This window comes from Ambystoma mexicanum, chromosome 12 (genome assembly GCF_040938575.1).
Source record: "Ambystoma mexicanum isolate Mex_15411 chromosome 12, UKY_AmexF1_1, whole genome shotgun sequence".
Lineage (NCBI taxonomy): Eukaryota > Metazoa > Chordata > Amphibia > Caudata > Ambystomatidae > Ambystoma > Ambystoma mexicanum.
The window spans coordinates 997,662,426-997,681,733 of NC_090936.1; the positions used below are offsets into that span (position 1 = coordinate 997,662,426).

Here is a 19,308-nt window from a genome sequence, read left to right on the forward strand (position 1 = left end):
CATTTCAATTGTCGAATCGGTGGATGAACACCCTAACACGGATGAAATCTCTGATAATGATTCGGCTATGGTAGATCAGCAGGAGATCTGTATTTATACCGATGATCATGTTAGTAATTCAATGCTGTTAGTGATACAATCAAAAGGGCTATGTTGACACTCAAATCATTTGTCATTAAACTCTTTATCAGAGAAGAGAAATCTCATCGTAATCGAATAGCAATTGTAGGTCTATCGGCGTAAATAACACTATTGCGCCTTGTAACCTCAGCAGACATAGACTTTATTGAATTTTCCATGAAAGGTACACTTATTCATTTATATTCAACCCAAGTTGCCGTCTTTGTTATGGAATTTACACAAAACTTTTTGAAAATCCTTTCGAATGAATCGAAGGCCTTATGTCTTATGAAAAGAAGAACTTAAAGGAGCATAGTGCAATTAAAACTGTACGGAATGAGAATGCACAACACGTAATATTTGGTCTCCTAAGACCCTCAGTCCAACATCTGAGTGGCTCGCTAGGGCCCTATCAGGCACTAAACTGGGAAGGGATTGAGTTGACTGTCACTGCATAGGTATTCTATCGTGGAATGCTAGGGGTATACACGTTGTATTCATTGAAATGATGGGTGTAATATAAGTAAATATGATCTATTTATGTTACAGGAGGCATGGTTTATGGATAATGTCTGTGTTGATGGATATCACAGCATTCAATGCAGGCCTAGGAAGCGGAAAATAGGCTCTCTATATGGTGGTCTTTTAATTGGAGTAAAAAAACCCATACAAATTAATGGGAAGTCAAACTTGATGATGTGGGATGTACTAGGACTATCCTGGCTATTAATGTATATGATCCCCCAGGAGGTATAAGTACTGGTATTATCATGATGAAGATATTGTGGATCATAGTTAACTGGAGGGAGGCGAATTGTCACTCCCTAATCACGATAGGTGGCAACCTTAATGCATATTTTGTGAACGTAGGAATGGGGGTCAAACATATGAATGCAAGTGAAAGGTCTGAGTGAGGCAATTCTCAACACTGACCTGAGGGACACTATGCAACAATGTTTTGGAAGCAACCAGAAGATGAGGATAGACCGGCTGCCTAGGGTGGGCCCCAAGAGTCAAGGTCCAGGGACGAGTGTCATGTTTTGTAAGGCAGATTCCCATTACCGGAAGTATTCCAACATGGCCGCCCTAGTTGGCGATCATTGCAAACGCAACAGTCTAGATGTTCTCTCCCAGAACAGAGATGTCTTGGTGGCCCTTGCGTCATATACAGTGAAGGAAGAAATACTCTGTGCAGCAAGGGTACATCCAGGAATAACAATCAACAGCGCCCAGATGCATCTCTATCAGGATGTGGTGCTAACCGTGCTACAGAATAAGAAGGCTATGCACGCAGTGACCAATTTTTTTATAGCAAAAAATATTTCGTACAAGTGGACGTTCCCATTTGGCTCCTTTTTATGTGGGAAGGCAGGCAGCAGCGAGTCACGACAAATGAAGAAGGGCCGTCAATAATGAATGTGGAGTAAGACGAAAGGCAACAATTGCATACCACTAGATCCACATCCCCCAAAGAAGTCATCAAACCCTGGGAATGGTCTGGAGGGTGGGGAAGGAGAGGTAACAGAGGCATAAAACTGAATGGCCCCTTAGCCAAAAGAAAGGAAATAAGCCCCACAGAAGTAAAATGACAATGTATAAGGTATCGGATTTTAATTCGTTGGTCACACTGTTTCTTGGAGCAATGTGGGAGGTTGAACCTGGGGATGTTGTGTTGGGGATAGAATGGTATGGTGGGCGAAATGGGCTAAGAGGAAGGGGGAATCAGAGAGGTGGTATGGAATCCGATAGGGGGTGTACTTCACCCCTCCAGGGGAGGTTTCTGGGGTTGAACCAGGTCCAAAGCCCTAGGATAGCATCTGGGGTGGTTCTTGGGAACACTGGCCCTGACCGGGAAATGGGAGGGGGTGTGGGGAGTTTGTGGTTGAAGGGTTGGGGAGGGGGGAGTTGGGGTCTAGCGAAGTTTGGGGAAGGGGAAAGGTCCCTGAACGAAAGGGGAGGGGAAGTTGCAAGGGAGGGGGTGTGACCCATGCCTGCAGAACAAGTTTGAAACACTTTAAAGTTCCGGTGATAGTACAAAAGAGGGGCAGGACGATGACGGATACAATGTCGCTTACAATTACATCATATAATGTACAGGGATTAAATTCCCCCTAAAATGTAAAAAGGTAGACGGGCAAATAAGATGCTGTTGGCAGATATAACACTGCTCCTGGAGACTTGTATAAAAAAAAGATAAATCGATTCCCTGATTTCACCAAAACTCTACCAAGCAAATTTGCAGGGGAGAACGGCAGGAGTCCTGATGGGCCCTAAGAGCTCACTTCAAGCGAGGTCCTACACACACTAGAAGATAAGCTATTTTTACAAGTGCAATTGGGGCATAGACCCTGGGGACTATATATGCACCAAATACAGGACAAAGTTTCCTACAGGAAGCAATGTTGAAACTGGAAGTGTTTGAATAGGGGAAATTGTCCTCTCTGGCCACTTCAACCTGGCATGGGACCCCATTAGAGATAAAAGTTCAGTGATCATCCATGGGGGAAAGTCCCCCTTCCAAACGTTCAAAGGAGGCCTTTGACAATTTAGCTCTTAATGATGTTTGGCGGGTGGAGAAAGGGGAGGAAATTGGATTGACTTGTTTACCAGACCTTGTCTAGAATTGATTATGTCTGAATGTCAGCAGCTCTTCTGGGAGAAGTAGAGTATGTCAATTTGGGAGCAATTTCATTATCTGACCATGCTCCCCTGACGATCACTATAAAGAGATGGGAACCAAATAGAGGGCTGTGGGCCTGGTTGTTTCCTTGAGAGCTGTTGTCAGATGAAATTGTGGTGGAGAGAATGGGAGGCAGACTAGATGAGTATTTTGCAGATAACGAGAATCAGGAAGCGACACAAGAAGGCATCTGGGAGGGATTTAAAGTGGTAATACGAGGTGAAATCGTAGCTCTTCAGTCCCAAAAACAGAAACAAAGAACAGCTATGGGAGTAGATTTAGAATCCCAGATACGGGTGACTACGCCAAACTTAACAGGGAAAAAATTTTGAGCTACATACAAGAAATTGAAAGAACTTAGAGCCCAATTGGAACTACTTTGCTCGTGCAGGGCAGAACAATCTTTATTGTATTCAAGACAGCGTTACTGTATAAATATGAACAGGGCGCATAGGCTTTTATCCAGGCAGCTGAGACGGGCGGAGGCGAATCGTACCATAACGACCATGAAACAACCGGATGGGTCGACAGCAATGGAGACACAGACGATATTGAAATCCTTTGAGGAGTTCTGCAGGTCTCTGTATAAAATAGACAATCCTGACCAGCAGGCAGTAAAAACACTTTAGACAGGTCCCAATGCGGAAACTGGCACCCTCTGATGGGGAGCGCCTGGAAGAAGAAATTACTGGGGAAGAAGTGGAAGCTGTAATTGAGGGTCTGCCGCGAAAAGAAAACTCCCGGACCAGATGAATAGACGCCGTATTTCTATCCAATTCCGTACACAACTAAGCCTGAGGCTAGCGCGTCTCCAACTCATTTGGCCAGAGCGGAACAGTGACCCTTCAGTGGCAGAAGCTAAGGTAGTGGTGCATAGCAAACCCAATAAAGATTCAACGATTTGTGCGTCCTTCGGCCCATTGCACTATTAAACTTGGATGATTTATACAGGGGTCCTGGCGGCCAGATTATCAGCTCTCCTACCTGACCTGGTTGGCACAGACCAATCTTGGTTTATAAGGGGGCATATGTGGGATAATACTAAAAGTGGCGCATTGCCGGGTTCCGGTGGTATTGATATCGGTTGATGCAGAAAAAGCTTTCCACCGCGTCGAATGGTCATTCTTATTTGAGGCAATAGAAAGTATGGGGATGGGCCCTAGATTCGTAGAAACGTTTAAGGTTAACTATACTTTGCCCACAATGGGGCTCTCTATTAACTCACGCCTGACGGAAAAGGTGCAAATCCTACGAGGTACAGGGGTGCCCTTTTTCCCCACTGATCTATGCAGTGTACTTAGAACCGCTTCTAATATCCATTAGGCAAAATCTAGATATACAGGGGATACGTTTTGGGGAAGAGGAGCATAAAATAGCACTCTACGCTGGCAATATGTTGATGACCCTGATACAACCAGAAGCTTCAATACGGGCACTGCTAATAGAACTCTCCAATATTAAGAAAGTCGCAGGGCTAAAGATCAATATGGCCAAATCTGAATTGCTAAGCTTGGGGCTTACCAAAAATCAGGTAATAAATCTGCCAAAGTTATCCTAGTTTAAAATGACTAAGGATATGATTGCCTACATAGGGGGTAAACCTAACTAATTCTATCACAAGCATGGATGGGGCAAATTATACGGGTGCTGCTCCAAAATAAAGGCAGATTTAAACAGATGGACCCCTCTGAGCATATCATGATTGGGGAGGATAGCCACAATAAAAATTATCATGCTTCCTAGATTACCTTACCACTTCCAGGCACTCCCTGTTAAGGTTCCAAAATCGTATTTTAAGGCAGTCAACAAGTTAGTATCACAATTTATATGGCAAAACTAACACCCCAAAATAGCCCTGGAGACTTTGATGGCTCCTAGATTAAAGGGGGGTCTAGATCTTCCGGAATTTGCCAAATATCATGCAGCCACCCAACTGCGGGTTTTACGAGAATGGCCGTCCAACGACGTGTCTAAGCCATGGGCTAGGATGGGTCAGGTAGTAGCAGGGACTCACTCTTTTAGAGGGACTACTTTGGTTACATAGGCAAGACAGAACCCGGAATGTAGGCTTGAGACAGATATTATTGGTAGTCTGCGATGTATGGGATCGCTTCCTTAGACAGGTTCACCTGACCACAAATCCACCTCTGTTTACCCCATTGTTTGGAAATCTGTGTGCTCCCCGGGAATGTGCCTGGGCTCCTTTGCAAAGTGGGGTGCACAAAGGTGGGAGACATGATGGAGGCAGGAGAGGTCTGGTCCCTTGAGGATCGTAAACAACAGTTTAGGCTGATGGAAAAAGATAGGCTGGATTATTACCAGTTGAGACACTGGTTGAAACAACCTGATATACAACGGGCAGCGCAAAGGGATCTGACTCCATTTGAGAAGTGTGTTACAACACACGCGGGGGGCAAACAGTTGGTGTCAAAGCTATATGCGATCCTACAGGGGGAGGGCCCAGACCGTACATGGACATATATGTTGCGATGACAAAAGACAATTGGGGAAGAAATACCTATAAAACACTGGTAAATCCTTTGGGAACAAATACTGCAATCAACTAGATCCATCAAAGCTAGAGAAGCATGGTACAAGATAATGTTACAGTGGCACTATACTCCAAAAAAAGTGCACTCAATGTATCCAGGGGTAACATAAGAATGCTGGAGTGGATGGTCGGGGAGGGGCGATTGGAGACAAATATGGTGGGACTGCCTAATACTGAAAGTCTTTTGGGAGGGCGTTCGTGGTCAGATACAGACGGATGGTGTGCGGGCCGCCAACCTACTCTTTGATGGAATGGATGTGCAGTCTTTTTGACCCTGAGTTCCAAATTCCACAGAAACCTCAGCGCAAAGCGTTTATGATACTATTAATAGCGGCCTGGTTAGTTTTGGTAAGGAAATGGAAGCAAAAAGCGCCTCCCACGAACATAGAATGGCTCCATAAGGTGTGAGGGATAGTAGCCATGGGATGGATTACATATGCGATACTGGGTGACAGAGACAAATTCCGTCAGGACTGGGGAATGATAATGGACTACCTCAGGGGAGATTATATGCTACAATGGTGCCCCCAAAACCTGGGAATACTAGATATAATGTAGACACTGGACCAGGGCCATTTTAAGGAATCTTGGGGCCGGGGCACAGACTCCTTTGGGGCCCCCTCTGATCCAAAGACATTTTGGGATACAAAATCCCTGGTCGCCGCCCCCACATTGCGATGAAAACCTCCAGCTTGATATTTTGTCATGCAGCAATGAAAATATGCATGGGACTCCATACCAGTCTTCCTTACCCTCTTCAGACTAGCTGGAATAGTCCAGGACGAGGTTATTTGTGTTCAAGCATAGGTACAGGAACATTTTTAGAAATAGCAGCCATGAGAAAGGTGTAGTTCAAATGCAGGCCACAGATAAGTAGCTGTATGAAAAAGGCACACATACCCCAGCATAGAGAGATGCCTCAGGTTGGCAGTCTCATTAAAAGTGTAAGTGCCGAACCATGCAGACAAATTGTGTAGATGTGAATACAAATTAGAAGCTATGGTTTTCAAGAGGTTTAGCAATTAATCTGCAAAGAACAAATGACTTTGTGGTGTGCAATATATCAATGGGAACAATTATATATACACACAAAACAAATGGGCACTGGCTGATTTCAATCAGGCAACCATGTGGGGCCCCCTACAGGGTGGGGGCCCGGGGCTCTTGCCCCTTTTGCACTCCCATAAAAACATCTCTGCACTGGACCTTATTTGGAAGTGACAATTCATATATCACTAACTGATCAAAGTCGGGCATGGCGAGGGTGAACAAGGGGGTGGGAGGTAGAGGGACAAGCGGTTGTTTTATTGTTCTGTAGATGTGAAAATGGTAATCTTTTTTTTTTAAAGAATAACCAAGTTCTTTGTAAGTCAAGTAGTAAACTCCGTCCTCTTGGAGTTTCAATGTATTCTAGGGGAAATGTCTCCCTTCCCAAAGTCCTTTTTTCACATTCAACGTAATACAGACATCCTAACGGTATGAATCTTCTCTGGGATTCTCTGACACACAAAAGAAACTCCCCTGCCAGGTTCTGTCATATATTTTCTTGATGCAATTTGGGTGTGGGTCCCAGACACAAAAAAACACCTGGTATACTCTCCTGCCAGGTTCTATCCTCTCCACTATCACTGCAGTTCATAATCCTTAGGGTATGGGTCTTCTTGGAAGCCTTTGACTCAGACACACCTGGTATACTCTCCCGCCAGGTTCCTTTCCACATTCAATGCAGTTCACGTCACCCACTTGGCTTTGCCCGGTATACTTTCCTGCCAGGACTTTCTTTTAACATTAATTTAATTTCCCTTTCTTTCTGCCACACTGTTTTCCCCACATGTATTTTTCTTATTTGGCTGTGGGTCTCAGACCCATTCCCATGGACTTCTTATCTTGCAGTCAAATGTCCCAGGGACCCTATTACTTTGCTCAGGCGTTCCCCAGCTCTCACACTGTGTTTTCTTGGGTACACGGTCAACCCTCCAAAGCACCCCAGCGGCCCCATCCCTCTGAGTGGGCTCACCGGTTCTCAGCAGCAGCTTCAGGGTCACTTGCATCCCCCGTGTCGGTCTGCAGCTTGTCGTCAGGTCTGCAGAACGCTTTGTTTGCTCGTCAGCGTCCACCACGCACCTGGCCCCACTTGGCAGCTTTTTCTCTTCTCGGATTCACGTGGCAGTGCTTCGACCCGTAAACCTCTCCGAACAACGTTCTCTGGCCTGCCACGAATTGGCAAGACAGTCTGCTTCTTCTGGCGGTCTAGGACCGCGTCGGGAGCAGTGAATCTCCTTCACCACCAGCCGCTGTCCTCCCGGTCTCTATCCTTTTCTGTCCTCACCGCAGCTGGGTAAGACGACAACCAACTCCATACTTCTCTTCCCAGCAAGGTTTTAAACCGTGTCGGGCCAGTTGGATTCTTCCAGCTAACTGCTAGTGTTGGTTCTCATTAGGAGTAATCATTATTGGTCCTTGCCTCTTAGTCTCAGATTTTGGTTTTTTATTTGCCATCTGATATGGAGTAGTACTGTCCGTGAAATTGTCAAATTGTTGAAGGGGGTGATGGCAGTATGCCATTAAGGTATGAGGAATAGAGGTTGGAAAACCAGGATCCCCATCGGGATACGCAGAATTTGTAGAAACACTCTTACTATTTGTTTTATTTTTTTATTTTTTGGGTTTTTTAGAGGCATACGGCTTGCTAGCCAGAAGAGCAACCCAACTCTAGGACCATCACTAAGACTCCCCTCTCCCGAGAACAGACATACACCAACTGCTAACACTTTCTCAGTGGGGACGGATGGGGGTGATGAATCTGCGGGAGAAGAATCCAAATAAAGAACATTACTGGGGATACTATGTCTCACCTGATGATGTCATAACATCCCCCCCCCCCCGAGGGTCGCCTCCCCCCATGTGGTCCTCCTTCAAATGGCCGCCCCCCAGGGTCAGGATCCGGTAGCGGCTGCTGTCCCATGGCCACATGAGGAGAGGCTATCTCAGGGAAAGGAGTGATGACATCGTCTTAAAAGTGCTATGATGTCGCTTTCTAGATTTTCATTACCAAAAAAGCTAACCGTTCATTGTCTTTTAGAAGATTTAGAAGGGGAGCAGGAGAATTCACCACCTGACCTTTTAAAGTTGGTGAATTGTTTGCATCCCTCAACATATCATTGGGGTTCCCTCAACGTGGGGTTATGTATGAACTATGAATTGAGAGAATCTGTGTAATGTTTATGAAACTGGCTATTTGTTTAGCTCTTCATCAAAACATCCTCTCCCTCCTAAACCTTGGTGTACATGCATGGATATCGTGCAAAAAAGGGCCACCAGGCTGCCCTAATAATCCATTCCTTGCTTACTGCAACAATGTAAACACAACTTGCTTTATAACTCTACCATTGCTTTAACACTTGATGTAGGCTTTAGTGTCTACCACTGCCTTTTTCAAAGTTTTCACATTCTCACTGTTGTCCTTTTTGTTTCTTTCTGCAGCTGAAGACAACAAAACGAGTTTACAATTTCTGTGCCCAGGATGTGGTACATGCACAGCAGTGGATCGACAGAATCCAAGGATGTTTGTCAGATGCGTGATTTTGTGCTGTGCAGCACCTGCCCCAGCACCACTTCCGCCCGTCCTGTTGCAGGGAGTCTCGAGAAGAGGACCAGAGCTCTTCCGACCGGAGAAGGTTGTGGGAACTTGTACTTCACTCCCTGATGTACAGGCCAGGGTCTGGACCAAAGCGCGCAGACCCTAACAAATTCAGCAATCCTGACATTAATGTCTGGTGAAAGACTGATGAGGACAGGAGGATTATTCTCTGTGAGAGATGTCTTTTTAGCTGAACTACGTTCCACACTGGCTCATTTGTGGGCCCACTACAGTGACTACAGTGACAATATTTCACCTCATTGAACATCACTCAGTGGGTTTGGATATGCTTGGACCTCGGTGAAGAGGGACTTAGGGGAGACAGTTGCAGCAGGGAGGTGGCACCAATCTGTTACACTGCTGAGTCCATATTTTGGGAAATATGCAAATGCCATACACAAAAGTGCTATCCCTCAAGCATCTCTAGATATTTTGTACATTATTTGGACCAGAGGTAAAGGCTATGAGCTAAGTGTTTCAAGTCAAGCTTTGTCCTGGCATTATGTGGAGGTTCCACTCTTGTAGGGAAAGCTTGAATTGCCCGGGCCTACTTTAACTTCTAAAGATATGCTGGTCATACACACCACTCCCTTCAACCCTCTGAGCCGTAGCCGAAAATCTAACTGCATGGGATGAGTCACAGGATGTAAAGGGGAGCCTTAGAGAGACATTGTGCTTCAGTCTAACACAATGTTCTGCATGTGTGGGAGAATAGGCTGATGCTATGGTATGAGGAAAGGTTAAAGGTCATGTTTCTCTTTTCTATTATAATATCCCCCAATGCTTTCAGTGTTAGTAAAGCCGTTTTCCTCCCTTCTACACATAAAGACATCAAGTGTTCCCGGTGCTGCAGAGTCCTGGTGTTCACCGTCCTTGTACAGACGCATAAGGACAAGCACGCTGGAAAGCCTGTTGAACAAAGCCTGTGAGGTGTAGGATAAGCAGGCTATCTCTTTTAAAAGCAAAGTGTCAGCTGGACGGCACACTCTTGGAAGACAGGGTATCCTGTTTGTTTGTGAGGAGGGAACATTGGGTTCTGCTTCTCCCTACGACAAAGAAATTCAAGTGATACAATGATAAACCCAAGTAATCACGCAGTCATCATTAATTATTTTGTATGTATAGTTTGTAATTGTATAAAATGCTAGAGGAGAGAAGGTGTTATGGGTTTAGCTGCTTAAATCTCCCTCCACCAGGAAAGGCCTGCCACACCCCTGAGCCTGGGATGGAACCAACCACTGACCTTCTGGACTTCGTAGACTCTTGATAGCAGCGAGTGTTATTTTTGGATGTAGAGCTAGGTGAAAGGTTTACAGAATGAGATGTTTGAGGTTGCATTAGTCATTCCTGTATATTGGCTTAGATAGGATTATACCAGAGCATTCCTACATGTCCAATTTAGGCTGGGCGAAAAGTATTCCTTCATGTAAATGTGGTGGTTATTTGGTTGGCTCTCAATGGGCATAAAACTGAATTGGTCTATGTGTTATTGGTTGGGTCTAGTTGAAACAATCCGTGAATGCAAGCTTGGTTTTAATGTGGCTCTCTATTGGCTTAGATACCAATGCAATGCTCTTCTAAGTTTGGTGGATGCACTCCAATGGTAGAATCATTTTGAGGTATTGGCCTATTTAAAAATATTGGAAGGCCTGCCTGAATGGGAGCGTTGAAGGGAATTGACTGAGTATGTTGATGGCTGTGCGTCATATTAGATTGCATTAGCTCTTCTTTGATGTGCATCTAGAGGCCATTGTTTAATTGAGGTTCAAATATTAGTCTAGTTGAGACTACATAAGTATCTTTCCATGTGTGCCTTAATGAGAGAGGGATAAAGGTAACCTTTGAATGTATGTTTAGTCATAATTAGGCACTGAAGTGTTTGGTAAGGTATCTTGAATGGACTGGGTGACAGCATAATCTGATTGTAGTACTCTTACCCTTCGATGTATGTTTAGGATTGTATAGAGGAAATTCTGGATGCAAGCGATTGAGTTATGGCACACTAGATTCTGGGTCTTGACATTGATGCTATGCATTAATGTATCTATAAACTCCCCTGATCCAACCAAGTACTTAACAGACCAGAAAAACTGAAAGAGCAAGAGAGAATTATAGAAGACACCAGTTAAGGCTTGCTGCTTTATCTTGTTTCATCACTCTGTGACTTAATCCATGATGCTAATCTTCTTCAGTAAATCATCCTTTAATGTTGACTCTACATTTGGTTAGGTTCCGGTTTGGGAATAATTGACAGTGTCAGTGTGAACCATAGTGTACATCTGTTGAGGATTTGTAAGAGTAAGGGTCTTGAGGCCATTTACTGACCTCATTAAAGGTGATGATAATAGTTAGATGTGATTTGATGGACAGTGCCCAACCCCTTCAAGTGTGAGTCAGGTTTGGATGGGAAAATTATTTTGTAAATGTTCCAAACTTGCTACATTTATCGGAGGATTCAAACTTGTAAATGCATGTTTTCCAGCACGATATTGGGGTTATTAGGCATCTGGAGACATGGCTAGACATCCCACAGTGGGACTGGGTGAGATAACTGGGCATCCATTTAGGGCCTATGGGCATACTGGAATGTGAGGCTGAATAGGCCTGATTAAACTAGGCACAAGAGGAGCCTACCTATATGCAGGCCTTGTTATGATGAGGTGAGCGTACCCACCAATGTGATGGGGTGAATGGAGCAATGCAATCTGTTTAAAGGCTAGTAAGGAATATTGCTTGGTGTGAATCTGTTCCAGGAATATAATAGTACCAACCCACATCCCTTTGTACGATTGAGGGCTGCATCCATAATGCAGATGTGTATTGGACTGGTCAAGAGTGTCTGGATCAAATTGGGTGATGGATTCCCAAAGGAACAAGTCTAATTGGGGTGATGGGCTTGTACAAGCATGGCTGGCCTGGTGTGCAGTAGTTCCTGAATGAGAATGTTGAATTGGTTTGGGATTCATGAAAGTGGGCCATCTCTATGTTGCATGATGTGGGATTGCATGATAAGATCCGAGCATGAAAGTCTGGTTCTGATTCAGTGGTATCATTCCTGAGGTCTTTTTATGGGCGGAGACAGCCTTTAATGATGGTTTCCAAATATATAGGGGTGACATATGAAGGCATGGCTTAGCAGGTCCTTCTAAACTTAGTGGGGCAGTGGGTGCTTGGCAGTATTGGAACAGAAGGGAGTCAAATATGTTCTAATTGTATAAATCTGTAAGAATCTATACTCTGGTTGCAACACTGAGGAGACATTTTGGGAATACTGCTTGTTTAAAGAACAGTCTTGAGAAAGGAGAGCAACTAGGGCGCAGTAATGGTGATGTTGAGGAATCTATGGGAACTGTGTTTTAGGAACAAGGTGGGTCCCAGTGTAGCACAGGCTGTTAAACGGATTTTAGGTGGAACATAAGTGTAAGCAGTCTTAATTGGATTACCTTTATTACATTAGATTTTATTTGCCAATTCAGATGACACAAGCATGCACGCATCACTAGATCGTGCTTCCTGAGTTTTGGTCACGTGTTATTGAACATGCTTGTTTTTGGGCTGCAGAGAAAGCAATTTGGCAAAGAATGTCCAAACACTCATCTGAGTGGCAAATGCTTAATTTCTTCGATCACACAGGATTGCGGATACGGACACATTTTCCATGATGTCACATGGAGAAATCATAAGGGAACAATGGCAAGTCATTGAGTTGATCTCTGTAGGAAATTGATGGGACCAGTAATAGCGCCTTGTGCCCTCAGTTTCCTCCACACTCTGCGTTTGATCACAGGTATATCAATAGCAGGCTTTATCGGTATCAATGGGCATTGATTACAGCAAGTTTAATATTGCGATGGTTCCATCCCCACATTTAGCATCCCATAAATCCCAATACTTTCACCAGGTCGCTTGCAGCTCTTAGGAGTCCTTGAGAAATGTTGTACACTTGTAAATAGGAACTGTTCTACTCACCTGTAATTTATTGATGTCTGTGCAAATATGATTTTCCTTGTACCTGCCTTTAAAAAGGGCAAGCATTGTTTTCCCCAAGTGTAGTGTTGACACTTAAACATTCAAACAGTTCTCTAGACATATTTTCTCCCAGTTCGTAGATAACTTGGTCTTTTCTCCTACAAAGCACTGGCACCACCATTGCCAGCTGCACTGCATCATTGAATTCCCTTGAAAGAAAGAATATAACTTGCTACTTTTCAACCAACAAGAGGACATAGTTAACCCCTTTTAAACATGCCAGGGCTGCAATAGCGTATTAACCTTGTGACCATAAGATCCTATAGCATTTAATTTGGCTTATGCAGGCACCACTTGAAGTGTTTTAAATGTTTTGTATTTTTAAATTGGCCTGTCCACAGCCTCTTAGTTGGTATTTAAGTAATTCCTCTCCAACTTCACTTGTGGTGTCTGTCTTTTTGTGTTATGCCTCAATCAGGCATTACTAGCAGCAGCAACCGTTGGTGGTAAAATGGTCACCCAAAGAGACTCAAATTTAATTTTCAAAACGCATCGCTGCTCATAAAAGCTAAAGCTTTAGTGAGGACAGGAAACTTGTCTATCGCCACAAACCCCCAAGATTGGCTGTTGTGATAGGCAGAGGGAGTACTAGTGAGACACCTTGAAAGCTTGTAAAAAAAACAAATGTGAGAGTATACAAACTTTCTAGCACCAAAGCTGAACCCACCAGACAAGTGCATGATAGTTGGTCCATAAAGCCATGCCTTTACTCCAGCTCCACACTGATTGCATGCAAGAGTATGCTGGTGGCAAACCACACAATCATGACCCTTACAACAAGGCAGAAGATATTGCAGTGAAAAGCAAGGCCATGCCAACCTGTTTCTAACATTCAATATAGAACATGCAGCAGACTATGCTCCTAGACACACCTCTATAGGTATGACAGCGATTAGTATTGAACTTTCCCCTTGCACTAATGACAAACGTAATGCCGCATGAGAAGTGTGCTGTAGAGACTGTTAAAACATGGCTCAAAGGGCAGGACTCCTTACTTATTACAAGGAGAAAACAGTCTTGCATTGGCGATCTGGTGCCAATCTCAGCCTTGATGAGCAATCTGTGGGGAAAATAAGTATTTGTATATCTTTTTAAATGTTTAACTTCAATACACTTGAATAATTGTCTTGGCATGTGGAGGATGGCCTGTATTGGGGAAAAAGTTTCTGAGGCTGGGGTCGATACGCTAAACAAGCTAACATGGGTACCATCTGTTTCACAAAAGAGCTTACAATTGTTCTCTACAATGACACAAAAAGAAATAATTGAACTTGGTAGTATGCAGTGCTACATACAATGGTGAGGTTTCCTGAAAGGCCAGGGCTTCAGAAAGGTGCTAGAAAGGGGCAGAGGCAGATCTTATCTGTTTTTGTTCGACATGCACCGGACTCTCTTCCAGACCTACTAGCCTTTTATATTTACTGCCTCGTTTTGCCTGAAGGTCTGTCCTCTTCTCTGGGTGGGAGCCATGCCACAGTGATGCTAGGAGAGTGAGAGAATGCATGTACCAAGCTGCATTAGGTGACCCTTCACCTATGCTGTCAGGCGCAATTGTAGGACTGTCTGCTCCCTATTTGTGAAAGGCCATGAAAAATGCTTTGAATTTTTCTATTTAATTCCTTCCCATCTTGCACTTTTCAACCACAAAGACCTCCTTCCCACCTCTGACTGTCAAGTTTTTAAAGAACATGTTTTATTGCAGTAATACAATGTATTTTGTGTACATAGTCTTAACTCTTCTCCCCCAGTTTCTTTTTTCCTTGTATTATAAAGATAATTTGGGGTGGATCACTCACACCCACTTCAACACTCCTTGGCCGGTAGTTGATGTAAGAGTTGCTGGGTTTTTGTGTAATCCTCCCACCATCTGTAGGATCTTTGGCGTTTCTTGTACATTGTGAAAAGCCTACCGGAGCACTTGTCCTGTGCCTAGCAATGGGAAAACAAGCACCAATTATATCAAGAGAATAACTAATGGAGGTTTAATAAAAAAAAATGAAACCCTATTGTTCCACCTGTCGTCTCTTCAATCTGCATGTAAATGGATACATTTTTCAAATCACCTAGTGCAAAGCAGTAACAGCTAGTACTTCGTTTTGTGAACAGACCTCACTTTGCAGCCTCACGTGCCTACATAGAGTGATAGCAAAAATGACGTTCAACCCATTGTTATACATATTGGAGCACTGTAAGGAATACTAATACTCCAGCTTTACCCATTCCTACTCCCCTGTGTGATTTTTCCAGCTTTATTTATTTATTAAATTTGTTGATCGCACCCAGACCCGGAAGTATCACAGCACTAGTTAGGATTAAGTACAGTTCATGCAGTAATACAGTAATTAAATGTGACAACATTTAGGCATATTTGTCAAACAGAATCGTTTCAAGTTGTTTTCGAAAGTTGAGGCAGGAGGGCTCATCTTGGTTGCATGGAGGCAGGACATTCCACAGTGTGGGAGCTATGACTGACGCTAACTCTGCCTACTCTCTCTGGAAAAGCTCATGTAGTTAGGGAGGTGGAGGATCGCAGGCAACGTGGTTTGGGTCTTTTGGCAATGTGTTAGCTGAGGTATGTCGGAGCAATGTTGTTAATTCTTCGGTGAGTGAGTTTGGTGGGTGAGTGATATATTAAACTCAATGTGAGCTCTAATTGGGGGCCAATGCGCTTTGATCATTCGGTACTATTGCACACCTACCCTTTGGTAGATCTCCCATAAATTACAAGTACTACATTTTCACACATGGCGGGTATTTCCACATAGTTTAAAACCCGATCGGAGTATAGTCAAGAAAAAGATCTTACTTCAAGTCACTCTGCATTGTACACAGAGCAATTCACAGCCAAGGAGCAGAATTCCTGCAAGACACCATTATCTACAAACCAAATATGATATGACATTTATAACTTGCCTGTACACAAGTGTTTCTAGGCGCCAACAGACAAGGGAGGGAAGACATAGGGCGGACAAGACAAACGATCTTACTAGGCTTTGTGTCATTCGGATCGTGCAAGTGCAACAATAGACGTGTAAGGGGAATGAGAGGGGTAAGTGCAAGGGAGAGAAAAGGGGAAGTGAGACCTGGGCAGCATGGCTCTGAATAAATGCAGGAAGGGCAGCATGGATCTGGTAAGTGCAAGGAGGCAGGGGGGGCTATAGGGGTTACAGTTACACCCCCTAAGTGTGCGGTAGGCCAGGAGGCAGTGCAAGGAAGACTGGTCATGGAGGAGTCTAGTACTCAGTGAGACTTCGAGGGAACCAAGCAACCAGTGGCGCATCAGACCGGTAAGATAGCAGGGGGGGGGGGGCAAAGGAGAAAAGGAGGGTCTTGAGCTGCTTCCAGATCTTCTGGTGGTCCGGCTCAAGTCTGAAAGGGGCATGGAGGCCATTCCAGAAGGAGGCACCTGCACAGGAGAGACATCTACTCCCCACGCTGCCTGGAGAAGCGTCTGACCTTCTTAAGAGTTGGAGGTAGTTGAGCAAAGGGCTCTAGAAGGAAGGTATTTCAGAAGAGAGAGTTGGATGTAGTGCAGGCCTCGGCCCCAGAAAGACTTGTGGAAAATGCAGAGGGTCTTGAACTTGATCCTTGCAGCCACCTGGAGCCAGTGGAGAGATTTCAGGGCTGGAGAGAAGGCAGTCCCTGGGCTTGAGGCCAAGGATACATCTCGCAGTACTGTTAGGGATTATTTGCAGAGGGCGAAGAGTAGAGGTAGGCAGATTGAGAAAGAAGCTGTTGCCGTCAGAGTTCGAAGTGTGGGTGGGTGGGGGGGGGGTGGTTGGGAGAGGTGCTCCTGTACTTTATATTTTTAAGTTTCACTGTTCCTAAACTTTTATTTGAAGAAGAAACAGTTCTGTAATGGTTTAGTTTTAAAATAAAAGTGTAGGAAGAAGTTGAAGCTTGTACTGAGCATTCCCTTAAATAGCAGGTGTGTTGGTTTGGGGGTTTCGTTTGTGTGTGGGAGGGGGTGCTGCGATTGGGTTTGTGGAGAGCAGGGGCAGACCAGCAGGGAACATAGTTCCACTACTTCCTTTTTGTACACTTGACCACTGGTTGCAGTAGTCCAGCCTGGAGAGAACCAGGGCTCTGAGGAGGTGCAGCTGGAAGTGGGCCTTTTTGGCAAAGTCCGTGATGTGAGGAGAGAAGGAGAGAGTGTGGTGTTGAAGATGACACCAAGGTGTTTTGCCTCACAGAAATCCAATGCACCTCAACAATCTCACCTCAGCCAATGCACCTCCAGCCCACTGGCACATAAGGCATCCTATACGGACTGAAGCTCCTGGACACACTCCAACCCACTCCACCTAGAAATAAACCCTGACACAGTAACCTGTTTTTCCAAACCAAAACTACTACACCACAAAAAAGCACTCTTGCGCTTTCCCACTCCTCCCACTAACAAACCCGTCCCATTGTAATTTCAGATGTGCCAGAGTACCTAGATACCAAGCAAATTGCAATGGTGAATTCTATCACACTAGCATAACATATGTCATCACTCCAAGCCTTTTTCATGCCTTCTGATTGTGCCTCAACATGGACAAGATGGGAGGCGTGGCCAACATGGAAGCTCAGAAGACGTGAGTCCTGTGAGCTCCTCTTGCCGCCGACAACATCCTGACAATAATATCCTGTCTGGTGGGTCGTAGCGACCTGAATTATGAAGTACAACTGGGTGAAGCAGCTCTGTGTCAAGTCTCGACTCGCAAATCCTCTGCCTTGTGGTCTTAAGACAAGAAGTAGTTTTGGCGCGTAAGAAGCGAGAAGCGCCTCCAAGATGGCCACCTCGACTCGTCTTTTGTAACGGACAGAACCCCTTGGCGCCTGCAGTGGGGGAAGATGTCTGCGCCGTGTCGCAGTGAAGCGGACGAACGACAACTGCTGCCTGTGCACGGTGGCTGATGCGCGCAGTGCGGAGCCGACTCCCTGTGCCTGTCTGCTGGGGGGGAGGTGCGCTGTTGACACGGCCGGAGCCTCCTTGGATCCGGAGAGCGGGGACCTCCGGTGGCGTCCTGAGAGACCGGAGGAGCTGTGCGCCTGAGGAGTGGAGGTGAGGCCGGGGGGTGCAGCCTCATCCTCGCCGGCAGAGAACAGTGCTGCCTTTCGCACCGGGGGCGCCGGCGGTGGTGGCGGTGAAGAGCGGCGTCGGCCGCGATAACTGCAGCCCTGGTGGTCGGGGGCCAGAGTCAGAGACCGGAGGAGAGAGAGGTCCTCCTGCCGAACTTCGACTGCGGCGGCTGGTGCTTTCTCCCTTCCCTGCACGGGAGATCCTCGCGGGGTGCCGGGTCCCGGCTGGGTGTCAGCCATGCTGCTGGAACACAGCGACAAATCCACCCGCTGACACTTGCGGGACCCACAGGCTTTGTGTATCTGCCCCCCCCAAAACTGGCGCCACTGACTGTCTGAGTAATCCTCTGTAACTCACCGTGGGAACAGAAGGCGCGGATGAGCACACGCTGTGGGCCGCTGGCCCACGATTTGTATCCGGGATGGCAGCCAAGGCCTGGTGAAGATCCCGCGGCATGCCCTACCCTCCTCCCCGCGCTACCACGTGGAGAACGGTTTGCGGAGGAGGACCGGCGACTACACTGGAAGCAACCCAGAGGCACGACAAGTAAGTGGGCCCTCCTCCCCCCTTTAGGCCCTCCCGACCTCCCTGAAGAATCAACCATTGGGGGACAATACCCAAAGTAAGGGGGTGATTTCTCCCTACGCAAAAGGAGGTGTGGGAAACATAGGGGCCCTACAGCACAGCAGTGGGGGCTGGGCCCGGTTGGAGACTGGTGATACAACGTGGGCCCTTCTCAGGGTCTCGTGAAGGTGTGGATATCAGACCTATTACGGAGGACACTTCTAGTCCCAGATGAACGGGGTTCTGTAGTACAAACCCCACCTGCCAGCTGCTCCCGGTGAAAGACAAGCCACAAACGCAGAGGCCACGGGGAAGGGGCGACAGTGAGGATACCGACCCCAGCTGGGGGCCAGCGGTTGCACTGGGACTGCTCATGCGGTACTGATCCCTCCACAGCAACGCCAAACGCACATCGAGATGGGAAAAGATAGGCAAAAGAAAGCATCAACCCAAAGCAGCATGGACCAATTTGCGGTCGCTGCCACCCCGTCTCAGATGGGAGTGGTTGCACAACCGACCTCTCCGCCGGATGAAGTACCCCTCTCCTTACGAGACGTCATGGCTGCCATTGCTAGCTCCCACTCTGCCATGGAAATCAAGATGGATAGCATCGCAGCGGATGTCTCCTTCCTGCGGCATGACTTACAGAAGCTAAC

At 45.9% G+C, this 19,308-nt stretch overlaps 1 protein-coding gene across 10 annotated transcripts in view; it reads left to right on the plus strand.

Annotated features, from left to right (window-relative positions):
- SBF1 (SET binding factor 1) overlaps positions 1-15,023 on the plus strand; it is a 2,512,102-nt gene extending 2,497,079 nt beyond the window's left edge. For all 10 annotated transcript variants that reach the window (XM_069629502.1, XM_069629505.1, XM_069629506.1 and 7 more), the window contains one exon: positions 8,835-15,023. In XM_069629502.1, the coding sequence (XP_069485603.1) occupies positions 8,835-8,933 (99 nt within the window). In that variant the 3' untranslated portion in view covers positions 8,934-15,023. The remainder of the gene's footprint in view (positions 1-8,834) is intronic.
- Positions 15,024-19,308: the final 4,285 nt, after the last annotated feature.